The 27,739-nt window shown below is 49.2% G+C and overlaps 1 protein-coding gene across 2 annotated transcripts; it reads left to right on the plus strand.

Annotated features, from left to right (window-relative positions):
- Positions 1–2,152: 2,152 nt before the first annotated feature.
- Positions 2,153–27,717, plus strand: LOC144508676 (large ribosomal subunit protein P1-like). 2 transcript variants are annotated; one of them, XM_078236920.1, is made up of 4 exons: positions 2,153–2,260; positions 19,275–19,349; positions 23,114–23,237; positions 26,427–27,717. In XM_078236920.1, the coding sequence occupies exons 1-4, from the start codon at positions 2,189–2,191 to the stop codon at positions 26,504–26,506; spliced, it is 351 nt and encodes a 116-aa protein (XP_078093046.1). In that variant the 5' UTR covers positions 2,153–2,188; the 3' UTR covers positions 26,507–27,717. The 2 variants fall into 2 exon arrangements, with proteins under 2 accessions (XP_078093046.1, XP_078093047.1); XM_078236921.1 differs by lacking the exon at positions 2,153–2,260 and adding an exon at positions 5,656–5,757.
- Positions 27,718–27,739: the final 22 nt, after the last annotated feature.

Consider the following 27,739-nt stretch of genomic DNA (forward strand, 5'->3'; position numbering starts at 1 on the left):
GAACCTGTGGCCCCTACAATCAGGAGTGTACTTTTAATCCCCAATATCTAATTATGCAATATGACCTTGATACCATATCAATTAGACTTCTGGACAAATCCCACTTGTCCTCATCCACAGCTCTACAATCTTTTGGAAGGACAACTGAGAATTTGAGTTTCAAGAAAGTCAATTACATATTGACAAATTGTTTCTTTAAATGGGCAAGACATGAAAGACAAGATTATAGTTTTCACAGCAGGTTTATCTATTTCATATTGTTCCTCATAACACCAAAATAATTGTCACAGATCTTACTCTTACTCGCTGACCTTAGTCTGTAAGTTGGAACCACAGAACTGATGGCCCCTAACTCAGGAAGCAAGTTCTCCACATCACAATGTCTATTCATGACTCTAACCTTTTGCAGAAACGTAGGAACATCGAGGAGCGGTAGGTCATTCGGCCCTTCAAGCTTGCTCTGCCATTCAACGATCATGGCTGATCCTCTACCTCAATGCCATACTCAGGTGCTCTCCTCATACCCCTTGATGCTTTTAGAGTCGAGAAATCTATCTATTTTCTTCTTAGATTTGTTCAGTGACTTGACCTCTGTAACCTTCTGAGGTAGAGAATTCCACAGGTTCACCGCCTCTGACTGAAGAGGTTTCTCCTTATAAAAGCAAATTACTGCGGATGCTGGAATCTGAAACCAAAACAGAAAACGCTGGAAAATCTCAGCATGTCTTGCAGCATCTGTAAGGAGAGGAAAGAGCTGATGTTTCAAGTCCAGACGACCCTTTGTCAAAGCTTTTTCCTTATCTCAGTCCTAAATGGTCTACTCGGTATCCTGAGACTGTAACCCCTTGTTTTAGACCCCGAGCCAGCAGAAACAATACCCCTGCATCCAGTCTGTCAGAATTTTATCCGCTCCGATGAGATCCCCTCATCCATTTATACTGTTATATACTTAAGTAGCTGCATAATTGCTTCAAGAGCAGGTCACAGCTTCAGTGTGTACTCTGAAACAGATGGTGTCTGCACTGCACAATAAACCTGTTGTGTGTTACTTTGAATCTACATGTGCAAGCCACATCTTATCTTTTTGTTTAAAACCCACAACCGCTAACATAGTTAGGACATTACATAAATTCCAGTGAATACAGGCCCACTCGGCCCAATCTCTCCTCATATGACAATCCTGTCACCCAGGAATCAGTCCGGTGAACCTTCGTTGCACTACCTCCATGGCAAGTATATGGTTCCATAGAATTCCGACAGTGCAGAAGGAGGCCGTTCAGCCCATCGAGTCTGCACCGACCACAATCCCACCCAGACCCTATTCCCATAACCCTTGATATTTACTCTGCTAATCCCCCTGACACTAAGTTTAATTTAGCATGGCCAATCAACCTAACCCGCACATCTTTGGACTGTGGGAGGAAACCAGAGCACCCGGAGGAAACCCACGCAGACACGGGGTGAACGTGCAAACTCCACACAGACGGTAACCCAAGACCAGAATTGAACCCAGGTCCCTGGCGCTGTGAGGCAGCAGTGCTAACTGTGCCGCCGTGGTCTTCGATAAGGAGACCAAAACTCCTGGGTGGCACGGTGGCACAGTGGTTAGTACTGCTGCCTCACAGCGCCAGGGATCTGGGTTCGATTCCCAGCTTGGGTCACTATTTATGCAGAGTCTGTACATTCACCCCGTGTCTGCGTGGGTTTCCTCCGGGTGCTCCGGTTTCCTCCTACAGTCAGAAAGACGTGCTGGTTAGGTGTATTGGCCGTGCTAAATTCTCCCTCAGTGTACCCGAACAGGACCCGGAGTGTGGCAACTAGGGGATTTTCACAGTAACTTCATTGCAGTGTTAATGTAAGCCTGCTTGTGACACTAATAAATAAACTAAAAACTTTAAGCATCGTCCCTCTCCTCTTCCTTCCCACCTTCTCCCCACTTTTCATCCTCCCCTCATTCTCCCCCTTGTCCTAATCCTCTCCCTCTTTCCCCTCCTCCATGCTGTGTGAAACTCCCCTCCTCTCTGCCCCGCTGTCTCCCACTCTATCACCCGCTTTGTTGCCACTTCCGCTCGCGCTGCCCCGCACTAAGATGGCGGCTGGTCCTTACCGGTCCGCTCCGGTTGCCTTTCCGCGGGGGTGCGGTTCCCGGGTTGTTTGTTCCGGGCTGAGTGTTCCCCCAGGCTGCGCAATGGCCTCCGAGGCGGAGCTGGCCTGCATCTACAGCGCGCTCATCCTGTACGACGACGAGGTGGCCATCACCGTGAGTTAGTCCATCGCTGCCGCCGGGCTGTGGCGCCGGGCTGGGTACCTGAGCCTCCTGTTTGAGAGAGACTCCATGGACAGGCCCCGGGTCAGTGAGGAGACCCGGCCCCACTGTGGGCCCTGCCAGTGGAGCCCGGCCCTGCCAGTGGAGCCCGGCCCTGCCAGTGGAGCCCGGCCCTGCCAGCGGAGCCCGGCCCTGCCAGCGGAACCCGGCACTGCCAGCGGAACCCGGCACTGCCAGCGGGGTGCAGCACTGCCAGCGGAGCCCGGCCCTGCCAGCGGAGCCCGGCACTGCCAGCGGAACCTGGCACTGCCAGTGGAGCCCGGCCCTGCCAGTGGAGCCCGGCCCTGCCAGCGGAACCCGGCCCTGCCAGCGGAACCTGGCCCTGCCAGCGGAACCTGGCACTGCCAGTGGAGCCCGGCCCTGCCAGCGGAGCCCGGCACTGCCAGCGGAGCCCGGCACTGCCAGCGGAGCCCGGCACTGCCAGCAGAGTCCGGCACTGCCAGCGGAGCCCGGCCCTGCCAGCAGAGCCCGGCCCTGCCAGCGGAACCTAGCACTGCCAGTGGAACCTGGCACTGCCGGCAGTGCCAGCGGAACCCGGCGCTGCCAGCGGAGCCCAGCCCTGCCAGCGAAGCCCGGCACTGCCAGCAGAACCCGGCACTGCCAGCGGGGTGCGGCACTGCCAGCGGAGCCCGGCACTGCCAGCGGGGAGTGGCACTGCCAGCGGAGCCCGGCACTTTCAGCGGGGAGTGGCACTGTCAGGGGAGTCTGGCCTTACCAGTGCTGTCCAGAGATTTGGGGGATTGGCTGTGGTACCATGGTAAATTGTGCTTTAGTGTTCCAAGATGTGCCGGTTAAAGTAATTAGTGGATTAGGGGGATAGGGTTGGGGATGGACTTGGGTAGGATGCTCCGTTAGAGAGTCGGTGCATACTCAATGGGCTGAATGGCCTCTTCTGCACAATAGGGATTCTACGGTTCCATGTTGTCATTTCTGTGAGATGTTAAACTGAGGCTCTGCCTTCATTTAAAATTCTTTCATGGGATGTGGGTGTCGCTGGCAAGGCCAGCATTTATTACCCATCCTTGAGGGCAGAGAAGTTAAACTGAGGTGCTGTCTACTCCCTCAAGTGGACCTAAAAGATTCCATGGCACTATTTGAAAAAGACCAATGGAATTTTGAATTGTGGGATCTTGTGTAAATCTTGCTGCGTCCTCTACACCACAAACATGACTGAATTCAGAATTACTTTGAAGTTAAGAGTCAACCACATTGCTGTGGCTCTGAAGTCACATATAGGCCAGATCAGGTAAGGACGGCAGATTTCCTTCCCTAAAGGACATTAGTGAACCAGATGGGTTTTTGCAACAATTTATATTTTCGTCACCAGGGGCGACATGGTGGCACAGTGGTTAGCATTGCTGCCTCACAGCGCCAGGGACCCGGGTTTAGTTCCTGGCCTCAGCTCATTGTCTGTGTGGAGTTTGCACATTCTCTTCGTGTCTGTATAGGTTTCCTCCGGGTGCTCCAGTTTCTTTCCACAGTCCAAAGATGTGTAGCTTAGGTTGATTGGTCATGCTAAATTGCCCCTTAGTGTCACAAGATGTGTAAATTAGGGCGATTAGCGGGGTAAACACATGGGGTTATGAGTAAAACGCTCTACCAGAGTTGGTGCCGATGTGATAGGCCTCCTGCACTGTAGGGATTCGATAATTACTGAGACTAACTTTAAAGCCGAGATTTATGTTAACTGAATTGAAATCAGACCGTGGTGAGATTTGAACCTGTGGCCCCAGAACTTTGACCTGGTCTTTTGCATTATTAGTCCAGTGACATTACCACTGTACCACTATCTCCCCACCATCTGCCCCCTCAGGTTAATATTAATAATAGCATTATTTCGAAGAAGACCTTTTCCTAAACTCACCTGATGAAGGAGCAGCGCTCCGAAAGCTCGTGATACCAGATAAACCTGTTGGACTTTAACCTGGTGTTGTGAGACTTCTTACTGTGCCTACCTCAGTCCAACACCAGCAGTTCCACATCTTTCCTAAGAAGAGCAATGGAATTGTCCCCCGATGTCCCGGCCAATATTTATCCCACAACCAATGTGCTAAAAGCAGAAATAAAAGCAGAAAGTGCTGGAACGACTCAGCTGATTGGACAGAATCTCCAGCGAGAGAGAAACAGAGTTAACGTTTCATGGTGAATCTGACTTTTCTTCAGACAAGATGCTGTGAGGCCTGCAAGGTTTTTCCCGCACTCTCTTTTTATTTCAGGTTTCCAGCCTCCGTAGTGTTTTGCTTTTATCGCTGAAAACAGATTATCTGGTCTGTTGTGGGATCTTGCTGTGCATAGATTGGCAGCCATGTTTCCTCAGTTACAACAGTGGCTGCCCTTCATTGCGCTTGTGACAGGCACTACACTAATGTAATTCTTTTCAGATTCTCCATGTTGTGAGGAGGGATTTGAGATTCTCCGGATTCCTCTTTCTGGAGCAGATAAGGCCGAGGGAAGATTTAATGGAGATTTCTCATGTGATGGTGGATTAGACAGAGTGAATGGTAGAGAAAGAGCTTGTATTTCTACAGCACCTTTCACAACTTCAGCACATTCCAAAGTGATTTACAATTGACAAAGTACTTTTGAATTAACGTCACGTTTGTAGTGTTGAGAATGCAGCAACCAATTTACACAAGGTCCCACAATTGAGAATTCTACTGACCTTTTTCAAAGAGTGCCATGGAATCTTTTAGGTCCACTTGAGAGAGCAGACAGCACCTCCGTTTAACTTACCCAAAAGATGGTACCGCTTTGCTGACAATGCAGCACTTCCTCAGTACTGACCTGGATTGTGAGCTCAAATCTGGTAGAGTTATAGTGTTCTACAGCACAGAAAGAGGCCCTTTGGCCCATCGTATCTGCGCCAGCCATGAAGCACCTAGCCATCCTCATCCCATTTTCCACCACTTGACCCTTGGAGGTGGAACTCAAAACCACAACCCCCTGACTGATAGTCAAGGGTGTTACCACTCAGCCACAGCCGATTTCCCCTGGTTGCAGAGTTGGTGAAGAGCAGGTCATCAGTTTAAGATGATGACAGCGAATCAGGAGAGAATTGGGAAGACAGATCTTTGCACAGAGAGTTATTAGATTATGGAATGCTTTTCCATTGGGAATGGTTGAAGCTTTCACCACTGAAATTGATAGACTTTAGTTAGGTAAGACTGTTAATGGAGATAGAACCAAGGCAGGTGGATGGAGGTTAGAGTACAGAATGGGCATGATCTAATGAATGCTGGAACATACTGGAACAACCTGATTGGCATCCTATTGCAACAGGGAATTTAATTGTTAGTCATCTTTGGCTTTTTTTAATTCGTTCATGGTAGGTGGACGTCGCTGGCTGGACCAGCATTTAATGCCCATTGCTGAGGGCATTTAAGATGCAACTGCGTTGCTGTGGCTGTGGAGTCACATGTAGGTCAGACCAGGTAAGGACGGCAGATTTCCTTCCCTGAAGGACATTAGCACATTGATTTTTACAACAATCAGCAATGGTTTCATGTCATCACTCGACTTTTAATTCCAGATCTGTGTAGTCTCCACCTGTCTGAAGAGGCTCGCTGACTGTGGCTAGGCTTTGCAGATTTGCGCTCCCCAGTCCCGGACCTATTTTTCCGCTATTTTTTTGCTTTTTTTTTGCTGAATTGACGTAGGAAAGATTCTAACGTAATTTACATTCATTGATTTTGTGATTTGACGCAGCTGGGAGAGGAGCCGGTGAGCTCAATGCCTCAGGACTTCCTGTCACTGCTTACCCATTTTTACCCCATGGTAAACGTTGGCAAGCTCAGCCACCGAGTGCCACAGATACGGTGAAGGCACTTGCCAGCCAGCTCCGCCAATCCATGACCTGTTGTACTTTCCAAATAGCTCAAATCTCCATCCAGTTTGTGCAGGGGAATTGCTGTATTGTGCAGGCGGAGTTTCGTTGGGAGCGGGAGACACGTTGAGAGACTCAGTGATTGTTCTGAAGAGTAATTGTTTTTTTGATTTGATTTATTTTTGTCACGTGTATTAACAGACAGTGAAAAGTATTGTTTCTTGCGCGCTATACAGACAAAGCATACCGTTCATAGAGAAGGAAACAAGCGAGTGCAGAATGCAGTGTTACAGTCATAGCTAGGGTGTACAGAAAGATCAACTTAATGGAAGGTAAGTCCATTCAAAAGTCTGACGGCAGCAGGGAAGAAGCTGTTCTTGAGTCGGTCGGTACGTGATCTCAGACTTTTGTATCTTTTTCCCAACGGAAGAAGGTGGAAGAGAGAATGTCCGGGGTGCGTGGGGTCCTTAATTATGCTGGCTGCTTTGCCGAGGCAGCGGGAAGTGTAGACAGAGTCAATGGATGGGAGGCCGGCTTGTGTGATGGATTGGGCTGCATTCACGACCTTTTGTGGTTCCCTGCGGTGTTGGGCAGAGCAGGAGCCCAGACCAAGCTGTGATACAACCAGAAAGAAGGAGGCAGTGTACAAGGGCAGGGATGGAAGACAGAAAGACTTGGCATTTATGTAACACCTCTCATGACCACAGGATTTCCCCAGAAACGTCACAGCCAATGAAGTGCTTTTGAAACTTGTAGTGGATGAGGTGGAGGGCTGTTGTAGGCTGCAAAGAGACATAGATAGGATGCAAAGCTGGGCTGAAAAATGGCAAATGGAGTTTAACCCTGATAAATGTGAGGTGATTCATTTTGGTAGGACAAATTTAAATGTGGATTACAGGGTCAAAGGTAGGGTTCTGAAGACTGTGGAGGAACAGAGAGATCTTGGGGTCCATATCCACAGATCTCTAAAGGTTGCCACTCAAGTGGATAGAGCTGTGAAGAAGGCCTGTAGTGTGTTAGCTTTTATTAACAGGGGGTTGGAGTTTAAGAGCTGTGGGGTTATGCTGCAACTGTACAGGACCTTGGTGAGACCACATTTGGAATATTGTGTGCAGTTCTGGTCACCTCACTATAAGAAGGATGTGGAAGCGCTGGAAGGAGTGCAGAGGAGATTTACCAGGATGCTGCCTGGTTTGGAGGGTAGGTCATATGAGGAAAGGTTGAGGGAGCTAGGGCTATTCTCTCTGGAGCGGAGGAGGCTGAGGGGAGACTTAATAGAGGTGTATAAAATGATGAAGGGGATAGATAGAGTGAACGTTCAAAGACTATTTCCTCGGGTGGATGGAGCTATTACAAGGGGGCATAACTATAGGGTTCGTGGTGGGAGATACAGGACGGATATCAGAGGTAGGTTCTTTACGCAGAGAGTGGTTGGGGTGTGGAATGGACTGCCTGCAGTGATAGTGGAGTCAGACACTTTAGAAACATTTAAGCGGTTATTGGATAGGCACATGGAGCACACCAGGATGATAGGGAGTGGGATAGCTTGATCTTGGTTTCAGATAAAGCTCGGCACAACATCGTGGGCCGAAGGGCCTGTTCTGTGCTGTACTGTTCTATGAAACACAGCAGCCAATTTGTGCACAGCAAGCTCCCACAAACAGCAATATGGTAATGACCAGACAACAGTGCCTTGGTTCTGTACTGGATTTGTGTTCCTAAGTCTGTGGAGTGGGATTTGAATACATAACCTCCTGATTCAGAGGTAAGAGTTCCACCTCTTGAACTACAGCCGACTCTTAATGTTGCACTTCAAGTAACAAAGCACTTAGTTAAAGCAATCACACAATGCCCTGGAAACATATTACACTATTTAGTGAAAGCAGCGAGGCACGCTCACCTTCAGCAGCAGATGTGTAGGTTCCAATTAATGCTGACAGATTGGGGTTTCGAGAAATGGCTCAGAGCTTATCGCTGGGCATGGCTTTGCATTTAACATGTTTTTTTTATAAGTCATTTTGCAGTGACTTCAGCTTGTCCCTGTCTGGATCATTTAAAATATTCATAACCTGCATAATGTCTGAAGCCTTCTCTTGTTTTTTTAATCAGCCCCATCTCTAGGAGTCTTATACCTCAGTCTAAAGCATTAGACGAGGAATAAACTAATAAGGGTTTACTAATGGGACCGTCAGAACAACTCATAACCTGAGTCTGAACTGAATCGATTCAGTAACAATTCTAGTCAGCAGATTAGTTTTAACTCATGGCGGAGGACAATCTTGAGCAGTTCCCTGGCCTGATAATTTAACACAATTAACTGATGGAGTGTCCCACCTTCGAGTGCTTTTTAGAGTTATCGTCCATTAAGTTTCAAACCCCTGACTGATATCAGCAGGTTCTGCACAGATTGCTCAAGCCTGATGCCTTTCTCACCTGTATGGTGTACACATGCCTGTCAAATACTGAGCTCGTGGAGCGGGGGGGCAGGGGCAGGGTGGTTCGACCCAGAGTCAATGAGAAAACCTTTTGTTGCTGATGGGGTATCTTGGGGAAGGAGATGTCACCGTTTGATGAGAGCAAGGTTAGTGAGGAGCAGAGATAAGAAAGGGTGATAGAAGTGTGGAATTGACAAAGAGCAGCTGGTTCGAATTCAATTAACCATTTTAAAATCTGAGATACAGACTGTGGTAAGGGTGCTGGATGGAGTTGAGATACAGCTCAGCCCCAATCTCACTGAATGGCAGGACAGGCTTGAAGGGCAGAATGGCCTCTGTTCCAGACATTGAGCCCACATAAATCTCTTAACACTGCAGATGTTGGAAGTACCCTGCTCAGACAGCACCTGTGGAGAGAGACTCGAGGGTTAACACTCCAGATGGAAGGTCATTAACCTGAAATGTTAACTCTGGGTTGGATTCCTCATTCCCCTCCCTCACCTCCTTCCCCCGCGGCATGCTACCCTGTTGGCTGCCAGCGGGATCTTCCAGTCCCGCCGATCTGTTGCCTGACCTGCTGAGTACTGCCAGCATTTTCTGTTTTTGTTCCATCGACATTCCTGTTCCTCTTCCCACTCCCACGATTCACCCACTGGGTGGCAGTCTATACCACTGGATTATCAATGATTTACCCCACTGGGATAGCAGTCTATACCACTGGATCTTCAGTGCAGATTTGAAGAATTTGTTTAATATTTAGATTGTTGTTTCTAAGTGTAGAATATTGCTCTGTAACAAAATTAGGTACAAGAGGGAATTTGGAAAGTATCACAGCGAGCTCGAATTCTGTTGTTACCGATTTTCCACATTTGTAGATTTTCTGTTGAGAGAGACTGTTCAGAGGCAGAATGTGCAGTGGGGGCAATGGTTCCCTGCCGTAAATAGCCTCAGTGAACAAGATCGGGTTTTACGTCAGTTCAGTGTAACTTTAACCGATACCAGTCATCTTTTTATCCCCATTTCCTTCCAGCCAATTAGAAATTTTCCAAGATTGCGATTTGACGCCCGGGTTTCGGTCCGGTAACCTTTACACTCCCATTACTTGCAACCTCACATTGTGTATTGATCTCGTGTTTCGAGATTCATTGGCTGACAGTAGCATTCCCGACCAGTTTCACCGTTATCTTTGGGCCAAGTGGAGTTTACGGTTCTCAGAATCCAGTTCGCTCACATCGAGGTAAACTTGACTCTCAGATGTTAAAAGCCAGACACGGATTCCCTTTAGAAATGTAGCTGTTTACTCTGCAGTGTCTCACTTGCTGTCTTTCCATTGCTTTTCTTCATGTGGCTGTCACAGCCCATCGAGTCTGATCCGCCATTCACTCACGGTCACACAACCCTGATGACATGTCCTCCTAGTGTTTTTTTCCTCGTTTTTATCCACCTTCCCCTTAAATTAATTACTTCATTTTTCTAGATGGGTGTTACATAAAATCTACAGGCCATTCATCCTGGCAATTCCATGCTGGTGTTTATGCTCCACAAGAACCTCTTCCCATTCCTGTTCTTACCCACCATGTCCTCCTACTGCTTTCTCCCTCGTTTTTATTCACCTTTTTAAATACATCACTTCAACCGCTGCCTGTGGGAGCGAGTTCCACATTCTCACCACTCTCTGGGCACAGCTGTTTCTCTGGAATTGCCTATTGGGTTTGTTAGTGACTATCTTGCTTGGTTCCACGGGTGAGTGAAGTTGGGCAGGTGTCCGATTCGAAGCTCTTTGTATTTTGCAACAGGTGACCAATGGCGCCCAGGTGAAGCTATACTGAGCACCAGTAGCAATTCCTATCCTTGTTGTCGGAGGAGGCTTGGGGAGTTGCTGCAGTGCCATCTTGCAGCTGGTACACATGCTGCCACTGTGTGGAGGGAGTCAGTGTTTAAAGTGATGGATAGGGTGCCAATCAAACAGGCTGCCTTGTCCTGTACAGGGTCCAGTTCATACCCTCCACTCTGCTTGGGATTGAGCTCTGGAAGCTGCTGGAGGGAGACTCCTTCTCATTCTTCCCCCCCAACCCTGATCTTCCTCCCCCGGGAGGAAAGCCCAGTCTGGATTCAAAACCACTGCAGGCTGGTGTGACCAAACTCAGAACCCATCCCCACCAGCAATCTACCACCCATAATACTATAAGATATAGAAGCAGAATGAGGCCATTCAGCCTATCGAGTCTGCTCCACCATTCAATCACACAACCCTGATGACATGTCCTCCTATTGCTTTTTTCCTCGTTTTTATCCACCTTCTCCTTAAATACATTACTTCAACCACTCACTGTGGGAGCGAGTTCCACATTCTCACATGCGGAGTATAAACACCAGCATGGAATTGCTGGGATGAATGGCCTCTAGATTTTATGTAACACCCACCCAGAAAAATGAACTTTTACATGTGGCAGTTTCTCAACTCCATTCTCCCGCCTTCTTCCCCGTAACCCTTTGATCCCCTTACCAATCAAGAACCTATCCATCTCTGTCTTAAAGACACTCAATGACCTGGCCTCTGCAGCCTTCTGCGGCAAAGAGTTCCACAGATTCACCACCCTCTGGCTGAAGAAATTCCTCCTCATCTCGGTTCTAAAGGGTTGTCCCATTATTCTGAGCCTGTGCCCTTGGGTCCTAGTCTGTCCTACTCATGGAAACATCCTCTCCACGTCCACTCTATCCAGGCCTTTCAGTATCCTGTAAGTTTCAATAAGATCCCCCCCCCCTCATCCTTCTAAACTCCAACGAGGACAGACCCAGAGTCCTCAGACGCTCCCCGTACGTTATCCCACATGCTACAGTCAACCACGTTTGAAGTGGACAGCAACAGATCCTGGGACTGATAAACTATAACCCAATTTGCATTAGCAATTATCACAATCATGTTACATATTTCCAAAGGAAGTTAGTCTAGAAACTATTTGTTAACATATGAAAGCTGAACAAAGCTTTCAAATACCAGAGGATTTGTAGTTTCTTCCCCAATCTCTGACAATTATTGTTCTGATTTTCCCAGCATCTGATGTATTCTGAAGAAGCTAGTTTATCGGAATTGCAATTTTTGAACGTTATCTGCTAAAATTAGACTTCCTCGTGTCAGAAGGGTTGCTAAAATCTGTTTCCTCCTGTGCTGAAAGTTCTGATTCCTGTTTGAGCAGTGTTCCACCGCACTTCAACAAGTGACTCACTGTCAGCTGACAGCTCAGTGACTGAGTTTGAACCTGACATCACCCAATACCCACACATAAACACATCTTTCTGGAAGCACACGGCAAGCTAGAATAGAAATGCTGATTTTCTCGCTCTCTCTCACGCTGTCTCTCACTATTCCTTTCTGTCTGTTGGGGCGGCACGGTGGCACAGTGGTTAGCACTGCTGCCTCACAGCTCCAGGGAGCCGGGTTCAATTCCTGGCTCGGGTCGCTGTCTGTGTGGAGTTTGCACGTTCTCCCCGTGTCTGCGTAGGTTTCCTCCGGGCGCTCCGGTTTCCTCCCCCAGTCCAAAGATGTGTGGGTTAGGTGGATTGGCTATGCTAAATTGCCCCTTAGTTGCAGGGGGACTAGTGAGGGTAAATACATGGGGTTATGGGGATGGGGCCTGGGTGGGATTGTGGTCGGTGCAGACTCAGTGGGCTGAATGGCCTCCTTCTGCACTGTAGGATTCTATGTCTGTTTCCTCCCTCTCCCTCTCTCTCTGTCCCTCTCTCCTCTGTCTTCTTCTCCCTTTGGGTCAGGTTGGTAGGCCATGTTAAATTGCCCCTTAGTATCAGGGGGATTAGTGGGGTAAATATGTGGAGTTACGGGAATAGGGCCTGGGTGGGATTGTTGTTGGTGCAGGCTGGATGGGCTGAATGGCCTCCAACTGCACTGTAGGGTTTCTATTCTTTACTTCTGACTCTGCACTACCCACTCCACCACCGCCGCCCCCCCCCCCCCCCCCACCCCAACCGTCCCTCTCCCAATGCCGTCCCTAACCCCGGCCCACCCAAGATCAACTAATGGGATTGACTGAGGCTGAAACCCAGGGTTTTCTTCAGATAAAATCGATAGATTTAAATTTCAGAATGACTTTTAATATCCTCAGGATTCAGGATGCACTTTGCAACCGGTGGCACACTGAGATCCGTCACTGCCGTTACTTAGGCAAACGCAACAGCCAATCCATGCAGAATAAGACCCCTTTTGGTTTATTTTTGGCTGATTTACTCTTCAGTGAAGGATGTTGGGGCTCTTTTTGATGTTAACGGTGTTGTATAAATGCAAGGGGTTATTTTTTAAATTCAGACGAGTCAGTTGATGATAAAAGTGCTGCGTCTGATGGAAGATGGAGGAAGTGATACCCGTATAAGGAGCACACATTGGACAACACAGCTATAACCCCAAGCACATTCACTGAGATGCCTCCCACCTTGGATAATCCAATTTAGTGCTGAGGGAGTGCCACACTGTCAGAGGGTCAGTACTGAGGGGAGTGCCACACTGTCAGAGGGTCAGTACTGAGGGAGTGCCGCACTGTCAGAGGGTCAGTACTGAGGGAGTGCCGCACTGTCAGAGGGTCAGTGCTGAGGGAGTGCCACACTGTCAGAGGGTCAGTACTGAGGGGAGTGCCACACTGTCAGAGGGTCAGTACTGAGGGAGTGCCGCACTGTCAAAGGGTCAGTACTGAGGGAGTGCCGCACTGTCAGAGGGTCAGTGCTGAGGGGAGTGCCGCACTGTCAGAGGGTCAGTACTGAGGGAGTGCCGCACTGTCAGAGGGTCAGTACTGAGGGAGTGCCGCACTGTCAGAGGATCAGTACTGAGGGAGTGCTGCACTGTCAGAGGGTCAGTACTGAGGGAGTGCTGCACTGTCAGAGGGTCAGTACTGAGGGAGTGCTGCATTGTCAGAGGGTCAGTGCTGAGGGGAGTGCCGCACTGTCAGAGGGTCAGTACTGAGGGAGTGCCGCACTGTCAGAGGGTCAGTACTGAGGGAGTGCCACACTGTCAGAGGGTCAGTACTGAGGGGAGTGCCGCACTGTCAAAGGGTCAGTACTGAGGGAGTGCTGCACTGTCAGAGGGTCAGTACTGAGGGAGTGCTGCACTGTCAGAGGGTCAGTACTGAGGGAGTGCCGCACTGTCAGAGGGTCAGTACTGAGGGAATGCCGCACTGTCAGAGGGTCAGTACTGAGGGAGTGCTGCACTGTCAGAGGGTCAGTGCTGAGGGAGTGCTGCACTGTCAGAGGGTCAGTACTGAGGGAGTGCCGCACTGTCAGAGGGTCAGTACTGAGGGAGTGCCGCACTGTCAGAGGGTCAATGCTGAGGGAGTGCCGCACTGTCAGAGGGTCAGTACTGAGGGAGTGCTGCACTGTCAGAGGGTCAGTACTGAGGGAGTGCCGCACTGTCAGAGGGTCAATGCTGAGGGAGTGCCGCACTGTCAGAGGGTCAGTACTGAGGGAGTGCTGCACTGTCAGAGATGCTGTCCTTGGGATGAGGTATTAAACTGAGACCCTGTCAGGTGAACATTCGAGGTGTTTCCAGTATCCTGGCCAATATTTATCCCTCAACCAACCACAGTAAAGAGAAGATTATGTGCCATTTCTTCCTAATTCTTTCTTTTGAGATAACAGATCAATGTCGGAAGATATTCAGAAACTAGTGAGCTTCGCAAAAATAGAAAACAGATAGCTCTCGGACTACTTTTACTTCCTCTTTGAGAAGGCTCTGGTTTGGTTCTCGGAGAAATGGCCTCTGATAAATAAATGCCTAATTCTTTATTTAAATTCGGAATTCTCCATGGCAACATCTTGGTCAATCACAGTGGATGTGCCAACAAATCAACATGCATTATACTTGTATAAATTGTCGCGATTGTTTGAAATTTGGCATTCTTGTGTTTGTCCTTATGAGTCCAGAATTGAAAAGCTTCAACAATACGTCTCATTTCAATAAGTAAGGTATTTTGTTTAGTTACCCTCAGGTCAGAGGCACAGAGAGAGCAGGCATTTTGTATTGGACCCCCCCCCCCCCCCCCCCCCCCCCCCCCCGCTGCTCCAACATGGCATCATATGGTGCCTGCTGCTTCTTTTCATGAGAATCCATCATTATAGAGTCTTGTGGTTATGAAAACAGGTCCCACAGTCCCAGCACATTGCTGCAGGAGTGTCTTGGAATCTTATCCTAGTCTCCCCTCTCACTTCCCACCCTGTGTAATAGCAGCTAACCAATATCGTCACCAGGCAGAGGGACAGGCAGGATGTGTGTGTGTGTCCATGAGTGGCTCTGTTGGATCTGCACTGTAGGGATTCTATGATTCTCTGATGGCTGGGCTGACCATTATCCTGATCAATCGCCCAAACACCCCGAGGGCATGAAGATCCAGAAACGTCACACAAAGGAATCTTTCTCAGAGATTCTCAAGAGTTGCCTTTGTCCAGCGAAAATGGACACAGTGAGGATGGCTTTCAGAGATATGATACGCTTCACTTTCTCGAGATCCCTGGTCCTACCATCAAACAATGATGGAGGAAAAACATCTCCCCTGGAGGAGAAAAATCACCGTTACCGAGTTTACCTCAGTGACAAGTCATCACTATCCAAACACAACAACCAAAACACTCACAGGACTGCCCAAGGTCAGAGAGATGAATCAGAAAGCAACTGGACTTGAGTCACCCGCAGACCGCAGAGACTGGAAGAGATTCTCATTTTTAATAATGTTTTTAATGAGAATTTCCAACTTTATATTCAGTATGATGCACAACAAATTCCCAGGATTCAGCACAGTTTAGAACAATCATTTCATTCAATACATGGAGAAGGTCAGCAGAAATTAATATAAATAATTCAAAGAATCGGATATTGTAATCTCTGCCATTGTCTTCAGCGCCTCCTTTCGCTCGCATGTTGAAGGGATAACAGATAAAGAGTTATCGGGATAAAAGGCAAGATGACATGGGAACAAAGTTCCGGATTAATGATGAACTGCAGGATTATCAGCCGACCACAGAGTTAGAAAAAGCCAGAGCCATGGCCGGAACGTCGAGCATCCAGGAATCATCCAGAATTTCACCAGTCTCCGCACCGCCATCCCAGAGCCCTGGAGAGCTCCTTGATAGATTATAGAGCAATCTACAGATGCCAGTCTATTATTTCATCATCCTTGGTGCCTTTAAGTCAACACTGCAGCCAGTGAAAGCCCATTCTTCTAGACGTGAGCAGAGCACGTTTACTGCATCCTTATCTGGGCCTTCATCAATCAGTGCAGAAGCAACAACTTGCCACAGGTTCATAGAAACATAGGAAATAGGAGCAGGCCATTCAGCCCTTCGAGCCTGCTCCACCATTCATGATCATGGCTGATCATCAAACACAATAGCCTGATCCCACCTTTCCCCCTTTCTGCCATATCCTTTAGCCCCAAGAGCTGTAAGAATCCATACAGTGCAGAAGGAGGCCATTCGGTCCATCAAGTCTGCATCAGCTCTCTTATCGAGTGTCTTTCGCAGGCCCTCTCCCTGCCCTACCCCCATAATCCTGCACTTTTTACCATGGTAAGAAGTCTCACAACACCAGGTTAAAGTCCAACAGGTTTATTTTGCAGTACAAGCTTTCGGAGTCTCAGGCTCCTTCTTCAGGTGAGTGGGAGTTGTGTTCACAAACAGGGCATATACAGACACAAACTCAATTTACAAGATAATGGTTGGAATGTGAGTCTTTACAGGTAATCAAGTCTTAAAGGTACAGACAATGTGAGTGGAGAGAGGGTTAAGCACAGGTTAAAGAGGTGTGTATTGTCTCCAGCCAGGACAGTTAGAGAGATTTTGCAAGCCCAGGCAAGTGGTGGGGGTGACAGATAGTGTGACATGAACCCAAGATCCCGGTTGAGGCCATCCTCATGTGTGCGGAATTTGGCTTTTTACCATGACCAATTCACCTAACCTACACATCTTTGGGGTGTGGGAGGAACCGTTACACCCGGAGGAAACCCATGCAGACACAGGGAGAATGTGCAAACTCCATTCACACACACACACAATCACCCAAGGCCAGAATTGAACCCAGGTCCCTGATGCTGTGAGCTAGTAGTGCTAACCACTTCTTGAAAACATACAATGTTTAGGCCTCAACTACTTTGTGTGGTAGTGAATTCCACAGGCTGACCACTCTCTGGGTGAAGAAATTTATCTTCACCTCAGTTCTAAAAAGGTTTACCCTGTATCCTCAGACTATGACCCTTAGCTGTGGAGACCCCCACCATCAGGAACATCCTTCCTATATCTACCCTGTCTAGTCCTGTTAGAATTTTATAGGTTTCCATGAGACCACCCCCCCCCCCCCCTCATTCTTCTGGGAATATAATCCTAACTGACTCAATCTCTCCTCATAGTCAGTCCTGCTCTCCCAGGAATCAAAGCAAATAAAAGCGGATGCTGGAATCTGAAACCAAAAGAGAAAACGCTGGAAAATCTCAGCAGGTCTGGCAGCATCTGTAAGGAGAGAAAAGAGCTGGCGTTTCAAGACCAGATCACCCTTTGTCAAACCCCAGGAATCAGTCTGGTAAACCTTTGCTGCATTCCCTCAAGAGCAAGAACATTCTTCCTCAGATAAGGAGACCAAAACTGCACATCATATTTTGGTTTCCATCAACTGCCCTCTTGATGACCCTCCCACGCTGTTAGAAACAACTAATCCCTGTCTTACAACAAACCCGCAGGAGCTGACGGTATCCCATTGAAGTCCTCAAGACTGGACGTCAATGCCTGGTAAAGAAGCTCATTGAACTTGGTCGACGTGAGAGCAAAGAAGCAGACCTCGAGAGTACAAAAATTACAAACAGATTCAACAGTTACTTTCAAAAGGGAATTAGATGAATGTTTGAGAAGGGAAACAAAATGCAGCACTCTGGGGAAAGCACAGGGGGCGTGGGAGGCACAGGGGGCGTGGGAGGCACAGGGGGAGCGGGAGGCACAGGGGGAGCGGGAGGCACAGGGGGAGCGGGAGGCACAGGGGGAGCGGGAGGCACAGGGGGAGCGGGAGGCACAGGGGGCGTGGGAGGCACAGGGGGAGCGGGAGGCAATGGCCTCGTCATATTATCACGAGACTATTAATCCAGAAACTCAGCTAATGAGCTGGGGACCCGCATTCGAATCCCACCACAGCAGATGGTGGAATTTGAATTCAATAAAAAAAAAGCTGGAATTAAAAATCTACTGATGACCATGAAACCATTGTCAATTGTCAAAACCCATCTGGTTCATTAATGTCCTTTAGGGAAGGAAATCCTTACCTGGTCTGGCCTACATGTGACTCCAGAGCCACAGCAATGTGGTTGACTCTCAACTGTCTTCCAAGGGCAACTAGGGATGGGCAATAAATGCTGGCCAGTCAGTGACGCCCATGTCCCACGCATGAATGAAAAAAGGATAGCTCTTTTAAAGAGCCAGCACAGGCACGATGGCTGAATGACCACCTGTGTTGCATGATTCAATAACAAAATACTGAAGCTCACTGTGGTTTAATTAGGTTTTAATGTCTCTAATGGATACTTTCCAAAAGATGCACTGCATGGACAATCTGGGCAGTAGAGCCATTGGGTGGCCAAAACTACCATACAAGGATTCATACAAGTGGGACATCATTTGTTCTTTAAACTGGTATAAAACACAGGTATTAAACACTGGTTTGGCCTCAACTGCAGTATTTAGGAAGGATGTGAGGGCATTGGATAGAATGCTGAAGAGATTCATGAGACTGTTTCCTGGGATGAGGGACTTCAGTATTGTAGAAAGATTGGAGAAGTGGGGACTGTCTTCCTTGGAAAAAGGAAGGTTGAGAGGAGATTTGATCAGAATGTTCAAAATCATGAGGGGTCTGGACAGAGCAGATAGAGACAAGCAATTCCCATTGATGGAAGGATCAAGAATCAGAGGATTTAAGATAATTGGCAAAAGTAATGGCAACATGACAAAAACTTCCATCCAGCAAGTGGTTAGGATCTGGAATGCACTGTCTGAGAGTGTGGTGGAGACAGATTCACACAGTGAGTGGTTAGGATCTGGAATGTACTGTCTGAGAGTGTGGTGGAGACAGATTCACACAGTGAAGGAGCATAGCATGCAGGAATGTATTAGTGAATGATAACCCCACTGCATCTGACAATGTCTTGCTCGAATTGGACTGTACTCTGGTTAGGTGCATTGTCCATGCTAAATTCTCCTTCAGTGTACCCAAACCGGCGGTTGCAGAGTGTGTTAACTGGGGGATTTTCACAGTAACTTCATTGCAGTGTTAATGTAAGCCTACTTGTGACACGAATAAATAAACTTTAACTTTACTCTCACCTGAAGCCAGATGAGCACCAGATGTGAATTGGCTGGAGCAGGAGCCACACAACTCAGGAGGCTGGGGGGATAAATGGGTCTTGATGCCAGTTAGGATTTGAACAGCAGAATTTTGGATGAGCGTCAGTTTCTGGAGGTGGGGACCAGACAAGTGTGTGTTGGAAGAGTCGAGACTGGAGTTAACAAAGACGTGTTTGAGGGTTACAACAGCACGAAAGTGGAGTTTGGGATAGAGTTGGGGCTATTAGAATGCAGCACCTTTCAGTTCCAGGGCACTGTGCCGATTGCATTTTTTGCTGCAAACATGATGTCAGTTTTCTCTTTGTTCCTTTGACAGGAGGATAAACTCAATGCATTGATGAAAGCAGCAGGTGTGACAGTGGAGCCATTCTGGCCTGGCTTGTTTGCAAAGGTATCGCACTCAATAATTTAAAACTTATTTATCAATGTGTGGAGGTTTGCACCATTTAAACCTAACTCAGGCTGGGGAATCCATTCCCATCAACTAAATTCACTGCCAATAAATACTAAGAATTATTATGTCAGTAAAGTAGTTTGGAAGGTTCATCATTTGCCAAAGCATTTATCTGTGAACTGTTTCCTCTGCCTGTCGAAGCCTTGCTACTTCTATTAAACCTCACAATCACTAATACAACCACCACTAAATTACACACATTCTGAAAAATAAATGAGCAGCATATTTACCAAAAAACAGTCACACCCGTTTGTTTCCCTGTGAGATCACAGTTTGTATTTTTCTCAGGTTGTGGCCAGTCCTCACACTGAGACCCCGACAGCGGCCTTTGAAGCTGCTCATCACTCACTGCGCTTTCAGAAACTCAAAGTTATGGCCGTTACTTAAGTGAAAAGCAACTCCCCCAAACTTATCCCCCCCCCCCCCCCACCCCCACCCACTCGCAGAATTCCTCCACCAACTCGCCAAACTCCCCCCACTCGCCAAACTTCCCCCCCCACCCGTCAAACTCCCCCCCCACTCGCCAAACTCCCCCCCCTCGCCAAACTTCCCCCCCACCCGCAAAACTCCCCCCCCCCCACTCGCCAAACTCCCCCCACTCGCCAAACTCTCCCCACTCGCCAAACTCTCCCCACCCACCAAACTCCCCCCCACTCGTCAAACTTCCCCCCCCCCACCCGCCAAACCCCGCATTCGCCAAACTCCACCTGCTCACCCACCAAACTCCCCCTGCACCCCCCAACTCCTCCCTGCCAAACTCTCCCCCACCCCCCCAAAATCCTCCCCCACCCTCCAAATTCCCCCCACCCCCCAAAATCCCCCCCCACCCCCCCAAAATCCCCCCATCCCCCAAAGCTCCTCAAACACCCCCACTCCCACAAACGCCCCCCACCCCCCAAACGCCCCCCACCCCCCAAACGCCCCCCACCCCCCAAACGCCCCCCACCCCCCAAACTCCCCCCACCCCCCAAACTCCCCCCCCCCAGCCGCCAATCTCTTCCCCCCCCACCCGCCAATCTCTTCCCCCCCCCCACCCGCCAATCTCTTCCCCCCCCACCCGCCAATCTCTTCCCCCCCACCCGCCAATCTCTTCCCCCCCCCACACGCCAATCTCTTCCCCCCCCACACGCCAATCTCTTCCCCCCCCCCCACCCGCCAATCTCTTCCCCCCCACACGCCAATCTCTTCCCCCCCCCACCCGCCAATCTCTTCCCCCCCCCCCACACGCCAATCTCTTCCCCCCCACCCGCCAATCTCTTCCCCCCCCCACCCGCCAATCTCTTCCCCCCCCCCACCCGCCAATCTCTTCCCCCCCCCACCCGCCAATCTCTTCCCCCCCCCACCCGCCAATCTCTTCCCCCCCCCACCCGCCAATCTCTTCCCCCCCCACCCGCCAATCCCTTCCCCCCCCCACCCGCCAATCTCTTCCCCCCCCCCACCCGCCAATCTCTTCCCCCCCCCCCCACCCGCCAATCTCTTCCCCCCCCCCACCCGCCAATCTCTCGCCCCCCCCCACCCGCCAATCTCTTCCCCCCCCACCCGCCAATCTCTTCCCCCCCCCACCCGCCAATCTCTTCCCCCCCCCACCCGCCAATCTCTTCCCCCCCCCACCCGCCAATCTCTTCCCCCCCCCACCCGCCAATCTCTTCCCCCCCCCACCCGCCAATCTCTTCCCCCCCCCACCCGCCAATCTCTTCCCCCCCCCACCCGCCAATCTCTTCCCCCCCCACCCGCCAATCTCTTCCCCCCCCCCCACCCGCCAATCTCTTCCCCCCCCCACCCGCCAATCTCTTCCCCCCCCCCACCCGCCAATCTCTTCCCCCCCCCACCCGCCAATCTCTTCCCCCCCCCACCCGCCAATCTCTTCCCCCCCCACCCGCCAATCTCTTCCCCCCCCCACCCGCCAATCTCTTCCCCCCCCCCCACCCGCCAATCTCTTCCCCCCCCACCCGCCAATCTCTCCCCCCCCCACCCGCCAATCTCTTCCCCCCCCCACCCGCCAATCTCTTCCCCCCCCCACCCGCCAATCTCTTCCCCCCCCCCACCCGCCAATCTCTTCCCCCCCCCACCCGCCAATCTCTTCCCCCCCCCACCCGCCAATCTCTTCCCCCCCCCCACCCGCCAATCTCTTCCCCCCCCCCACCCGCCAATCTCTTCCCCCCCCCACCCGCCAATCTCTTCCCCCCCCACCCGCCAATCTCTTCCCCCCCCCCACCCGCCAATCTCTTCCCCCCCCCCACCCGCCAATCTCTTCCCCCCCCCCACCCGCCAATCTCTTCCCCCCCCCACCCGCCAATCTCTTCCCCCCTCCCCCCCGCCAAACTCTTTCCCCCCCCCCGCCAAACTCCCACCAACCCCCTCATCCCCTGCCAAACTCCCAAGTTCAAACCATGTGCCCAGTTGCGCTCGGCGGCGAGGCGCTGTCCGTGTGCTGAGCAATCCCACCCCTGTTTACTCTGGCTGACACTGAGACAGCTGAGTCAAATTAAATTAGCCATCTAATTAACTAACTGCAGCTGCCTCTGCGGGAGGGTGCTTGTTTATCCCTGACTAAGGCTGAAAGAGAATTAACTTTAACAGTAAATTATTCGAAATGCAAACTAGACTGGATTTCAGGAGGAGATTAAACCCTGAAAATTAACCTTTCACTCACCAGGTTCCTCAGCTCTCGCTCTGTGGCGAGGGGGTACTCGGTGACCAGCTGCTGTCTTCATGCTTGCTTACTTCACGTCAGAGTTGACCTTATAGGCGCAGGTGACATTGCCAAAGGGCCGCAGGGGGATGTGGTAGAGGAGTACAGATCCTGGAGGAGGGGGGGCCCAGACGTGTCGGGTGCAGAAAGAGGAACCATTGAAGGCAATGTTGTGGCTACGATTGGACAGGTAAGAGTAGAGTCAAGCAAGGCCAGCCCATCTGAATTGGACAACAGAAGAAGTGTCGGAGGAGGTGTTGTGGTCATCCATCTCAAGCACTGATGTTGACCAGAGGCCAAGGACAAATATTCTAAAATCCTAAAATGGTTCTTTGGAAAAAATAACTTCCAGGAGGCTGCCTCATGAGTTGTTCACAGTTTGGAGGTGGGGGTAACAGTTTCTGCCACCAAGTTCCAAACAGGATATAAAGATGCTGGAGAAGGTGCAGGATACCAGAGCCAAGAGCTTATAACTCCCGGGTAAGACTCAGTCAGCTGGGGTTCTGTTCTGTCAAAAGAGAAGTCTGGGTATTAGCCCTGATAGACATTTTTCGAGATTTGAAGAGAATGGGAGGAGACATATTGAGGATGTTTCCACTTGTGAGGGAGAAGAGAACTAGGAACTAGCAGCATAAAGTAATCGCACATAAAACCAGGAGGAATCCAGGAGTACTTTGCTCAGAGAGAGTTGAGAATGTGGAACTTACTACTACAAGGAATGGTTGAGGTGAATAGCATGAAAACCTTCAAGGTGCATAAACACAAGTGAGAAAGGAACAGAAGGATATGTGAAAGAGTGAGATGAAGAGGGGGGGAAGGAGGCTCCTCAGGAGGATGAGGGCTAGCATGGACAATTTGGGCTGAATAGCCAGCACTTGTGCTATCGATTTCTTGGAAGACTTCAAATGTTCCTGGAAGGAGTGCCACATGGGCGCTCCTTGATCCAAGGTGGAATTCCGTCTGTTCAGAATTGATTTAATTGAGTCTTATTCTTCCGTCTAACTCACAGGCCCTGAGCAATGTGAATATTGGCAGCCTGATCTGTAACATCGGTGCAGGGGGTGCTTTACCGCTGGGTGCAACCACTCCTGGTGGAACAGCTGCAGCCGGGGGAGCTGCTGCAGCTGCTGATGGTAAGTCAAGGGCAATTAGGGATGGGCAACAAATGCTGAGCTTAGCAGCAGTTGGGAGGTCAGGAGTTCAAGGCTCACTCCAGAGACGTGACCACAAAATCCAATATACACTGAGGGAGTGCCGCACAGTCAGAGGGTCAGTACTGAGGAAGCGCTGCACTGTCAGAGGGTCAGTACTGAGGGAGTGCCGCACTGTCAGAGGGTCAGTACTGAGGGAGTGCTGCACTGTCAGAGGGTCAGTACTGAGGGAGTGCTGCACTGTCAGAGGGTCAGTACTGAGGGAGTGCCGCACTGTCAGAGAGTCAGTACTGAGGGAGCGCCACACTGTCAGAGGGTCAGTACTGAGGGAGTGCCGCACTGTCAGAGGGTCAGTACTGAGGGAGTGCTGCTCTGTCAGAGGGTCAGTACTGAGGGAGTGCCGCACTGTCAGAGGGTCAGTACTGAGGGAGTGCCGCACTGTCAGAGGGTCAGTACTGAGGGAGTGCTGCTCTGTCAGAGGGTCAGTACTGAGGGAGTGCCGCACTGTCAGAGGGTCAGTACTGAGGGAGTGCTGCACTGTCAGAGGGTCAGTACTGAGGGAGTGCTGCACTGTCAGAGGGTCAGTACTGAGGGAGTGCCGCACTGTCAGAGGGTCAGTACTGAGGGAGTGCTGCACTGTCAGAGGGTCAGTACTGAGGGAGTGCTGCACTGTCAGAGGGTCAGTACTGAGGGAGTGCCGCACTGTCAGAGGGTCAGTGCTGAGGGAGTGCCGCACTGTCAGAGGGTCAGTACTGAGGGAGTGCCGCACTGTCAGAGGGTCAGGACTGAGGGAGTGCCGCACTGTCAGAGGGTCAGTACTGAGGGAGTGCTGCAATTTCAGAGGTCCCGTCTTTCAGATGAGACTGCAAATCGAGGTCCTGTCTGTCCTTTCAGGTGGATATAAAAGATCCTCAGCACTCTTCAGAGATTAGGAGAGTTCTGAACAATGTTTATCTCCAAACCAACCTCAGTAAAAAAGTTTTTCTGGTTCTTACCATATGATGTTTGTGGGAAGTGAGCGTGTACAAATTAGCTGCTGCATTTTCTGGCATTTCAGCAGTGGTGATGTTTAGAACTCCATTGGTTATAAAGTGCTTTGGGATATTCAGAATTTATGAAAGGTATAATTTCAATGCAATTTCTTTTTTTACAATAACCATTTGTTCAATCCTCCCTGTGAAACAGCGCACGTTGAAATATCCTCTTCCATCAGGCAATAAATCATGCAAATAAGGCTCCAGGTTAAAGTCCAACAGGTTTATTTTTTTATTTTTTTTATACTTTTCCAATTCAATCAAATCAAATCCAATTCAGAGTCTCAACAAGTTGAGACATTTCAGATCCAGGCTGACAAGACAGGGTGAGCGACCAAACCACCCTGTCCTGGGCCTGATTTACATGAGCCAAGCTGATTGGAGAAGGGGGAGGTTCCTCCTCCAAGACTTGAGCTCATTTGCATCTTAGCCAAAAGGCCGTTGGTAGCACGAGTTTTCGGAGCACAGCTCCTTCATCAGGTGAGCAGCGCTCCGAAAGCTCGTGCTACCAAATAAACCTGTTGGACTTAAACCTGGTGTTGTGAGACTTCTTACTGTGCCTACCCCAGTCCAACGCCGGCATCTCCACATCAATGAGATTCCAGCCGTGTTCGTTCAGTAATGGATGGGGTGCTTTTAATTTATTTACATATTTGGGTGTCGCTGGCTGGCCAGCATTTATTGAACACTAAAGCATTAAGGGATTATGCCCACAGCTTGCCTGGACTTGCAGAGTCTCACTGGGCTGTCCTGTCTGGAGACAATACACATCTCTTTAACCTGTCTTAATGTTCTCTCCACTCACATTGTTTGTACCTTTAAGACTTGATTAGCTGTAAGTATTCGCATTCCAACCATTATTCTGTAAATTGAGTTTGTGTCTTTATATGCCCTGTTTGTGAACAGAATTTCCACTCACCTGAAGAAGGAGCTTAAGGCTCCAAAAGCTTGTGGCTTTTGCTACCAAATAAACCTGTTGGACTTTAACCTGGTGTTGTTAAACTTCTTACAGCATTTATTGCCCATCCCTAGTTCCCCTTGAGAAGGTAGTGGTGAGCTGCCTTCTTGAATCGGCGCCAGGTGTAGGTACACCATGCATTCCAATTAGTTCCAGCTAATAATCCAGATGAGCAGGAACCCTGGCATCAGCAACCAACGGGCCAGGAGGAATTGAAGTGTCTCTACTAGATGCAGATGTTGCACTTGGGGTTTCCCTATCACCCCCAGACGTACCGTTTTCTGGTCAACCTAGCTGCTTTATGGTGGCTGTTTCTCCCTCTGCAACGTCTGGTGATGAGGTCGCAGCCCCTCTGCGTTATCAACATATGCTGCCAACTAGTCACAATCCAAATCTGTCCCTTGGTGAGCTTGTTCTGGAGGCAGTCAGTTCAAACATCGTCGTCACCAGTGACCAAAGGGAATAGTTAGCAGTAGAAGCAGTGGTGGCTGCTATTTCTCGGTTTTCAAAAAGGAGCTGGACTCATTCCTGACGGGAGCAGAGATTGGATCGTACATAATAAAAGGTAAAAACATATATAAAAACATGTGAATTTGGGGCTGGAAGAGGCCATTCAGCCCTTTGAACCTGTGCTGTTCAACAAGATCATAGTGAATCTACACCAACTCCAATTTCCTACACTATCCCCACATCCCTTCATGCTTTAGTGTTCAAAAATCTATCAATCTCAGTCTTAAATATATTCAACTTTTGACCATTCACAGCCCTCTGGGTTAAAAATTCCAAAGGTTCATAATCTTCTGAGTGAAAAGTTGTCCCCCTCATCTCAGTCCCACAGCATCTTTCCCGTTAGCACGTTGAATTTCCAGGACTACTTTCAGATGCCTGAGGGGGCCAGTTAGGAATTTTCTCCCTTATTAGCTCTGAGCTTTTTGCCTCTCTAAGGGAATCAGGTGTCTGACAGGAAGTGGGTGGCACAAGAGTCTAGTCGCAATGCTGCTGCATTCGAGAGACATGGAGCAGACACAATGGCCCAGCTGCCTGTCAGTTATTGCAAACTAGTGTGGAACATGACTCAGCAGCCTTGCTACTGCTGCCAAAGATAGCCTTTGTTTAATTCTTAGATAACTCTCTTTAATCTCAAAGATAAACCTGGTTATTGTAAAATTTCATTCACAGCTGAAGAGAAGAAAGCTGAGGTTAAGGAGGAATCGGATGAATCCGATGAAGACATGGGCTTTGGACTGTTCGATGATTAGTCTGTGCAGTCCTAGCAAGAAGGTTTGTTGAAGAGCTTCCTATCAACACCAAGAATGATCCCCCCAAACCCAGGCCAACACAAAGCTCACAAAATGGATGGAAAAGATGGCAGAAAACACATTCAGTTCCTTCTTGGATACCTCAATATTTGTTTGGGTTTTAATGCTTCATGTAACCACATTCCTTTGTATCAGGTTGCCTATGTTTCCAATTGTGACCCAGCGTAAATTTGACTAGACCCTGTACTGGCAACACTGAGCATGATCCCTGTGGCAATCACACCATGGACCAACACTGGCCCGAGTTAGTTTTGGCTGAGATTTGGGGGGACTGGATCTTCCTGCTCCTGCATGCATCCTTTGCACTTTTGACCTGCTGTCCTCTGTGTATCCTCTAACATGGGCTTCCTCAGAACCAGTGAGATTTTAGATTCAGGGTAGGATGGGGGGTGGAGACAGCTTCCTGCAACCTCCACCCTGAGCCCTGAAATGCACTATTCAGAAGTAGGAGACGTTAGGGCAGTATAAACTTGCACCAATTTATTATAAATTACGCTTAAATATAGTTTTATTTTTAAGATCTTAAATTAATTCAAAATATTGATATAAAATGGCTGTTAGAAAATAGTCCCCAGTGGGTCCAATAGTCCCCAGTGGGTCCATTCCGAATTGTTGCACTGATGATGCTTCTTCTGTGCATCATATTAAACTGTATACTTGCAAGTTAAGAGAGCGAGGGAGAGTGGATTGAACATGATAGAGAGATGGAGCTTTGCATTCCTTTACTGGATGTTGCACTCACTAGCATAAATTCTCTGTGTTGTGAACTTTCTTTCCAAAAGGGCATTGCCGCTTGCTTAGGCATCTTGCAGGAAACTTTGCCAGATTAGCTCCCTCTCTTTGCAACACATGCTCCAAACTTTGCTGCACTTTATCCCCAACCCAAGGTCCAAGAGTTGAGTCCTCTTAAAAAAAAACTCCATGAAATAATTAATGTCCTCTCTTTAAAGAGGGGAAATTATTATTTCCAAACATCAGGAACTAAGATTTTAATATATTGGTTAAAGAAATTACTGTAACATTTTTAGTTGTTTTTGTAGCCTCCTGCATGTAGCAGTTACGTCCAAACGATCATTCCAATAATGTGGTTGAAAATGTTTGTTGTCCTCTAATACAGCTGAGTGTGGAAATAAAGGCTGCAATGACTTCAGACGAGTCTGTTGGTCTCAGTGA

Source organism: Mustelus asterias, chromosome 20 (assembly GCF_964213995.1).
Source record: "Mustelus asterias chromosome 20, sMusAst1.hap1.1, whole genome shotgun sequence".
NCBI classification, from domain to species: domain Eukaryota; kingdom Metazoa; phylum Chordata; class Chondrichthyes; order Carcharhiniformes; family Triakidae; genus Mustelus; species Mustelus asterias.

Bases quoted from the DNA above. Each gene is read 5' to 3' on its own strand.
- LOC144508676 (XM_078236920.1), top strand. From the start codon at position 2,189: ATGGCCTCCGAGGCGGAGCTGGCCTGCATCTACAGCGCGCTCATCCTG. The intron at 2,261-19,274 runs GTGAGTTAGTCC...TTCCTTTGACAG, and splicing joins ACGACGAGGTGGCCATCACC to GAGGATAAACTCAATGCATT. The intron at 23,238-26,426 runs GTAAGTCAAGGG...TTTCATTCACAG, and splicing joins AGCTGCTGCAGCTGCTGATG to CTGAAGAGAAGAAAGCTGAG.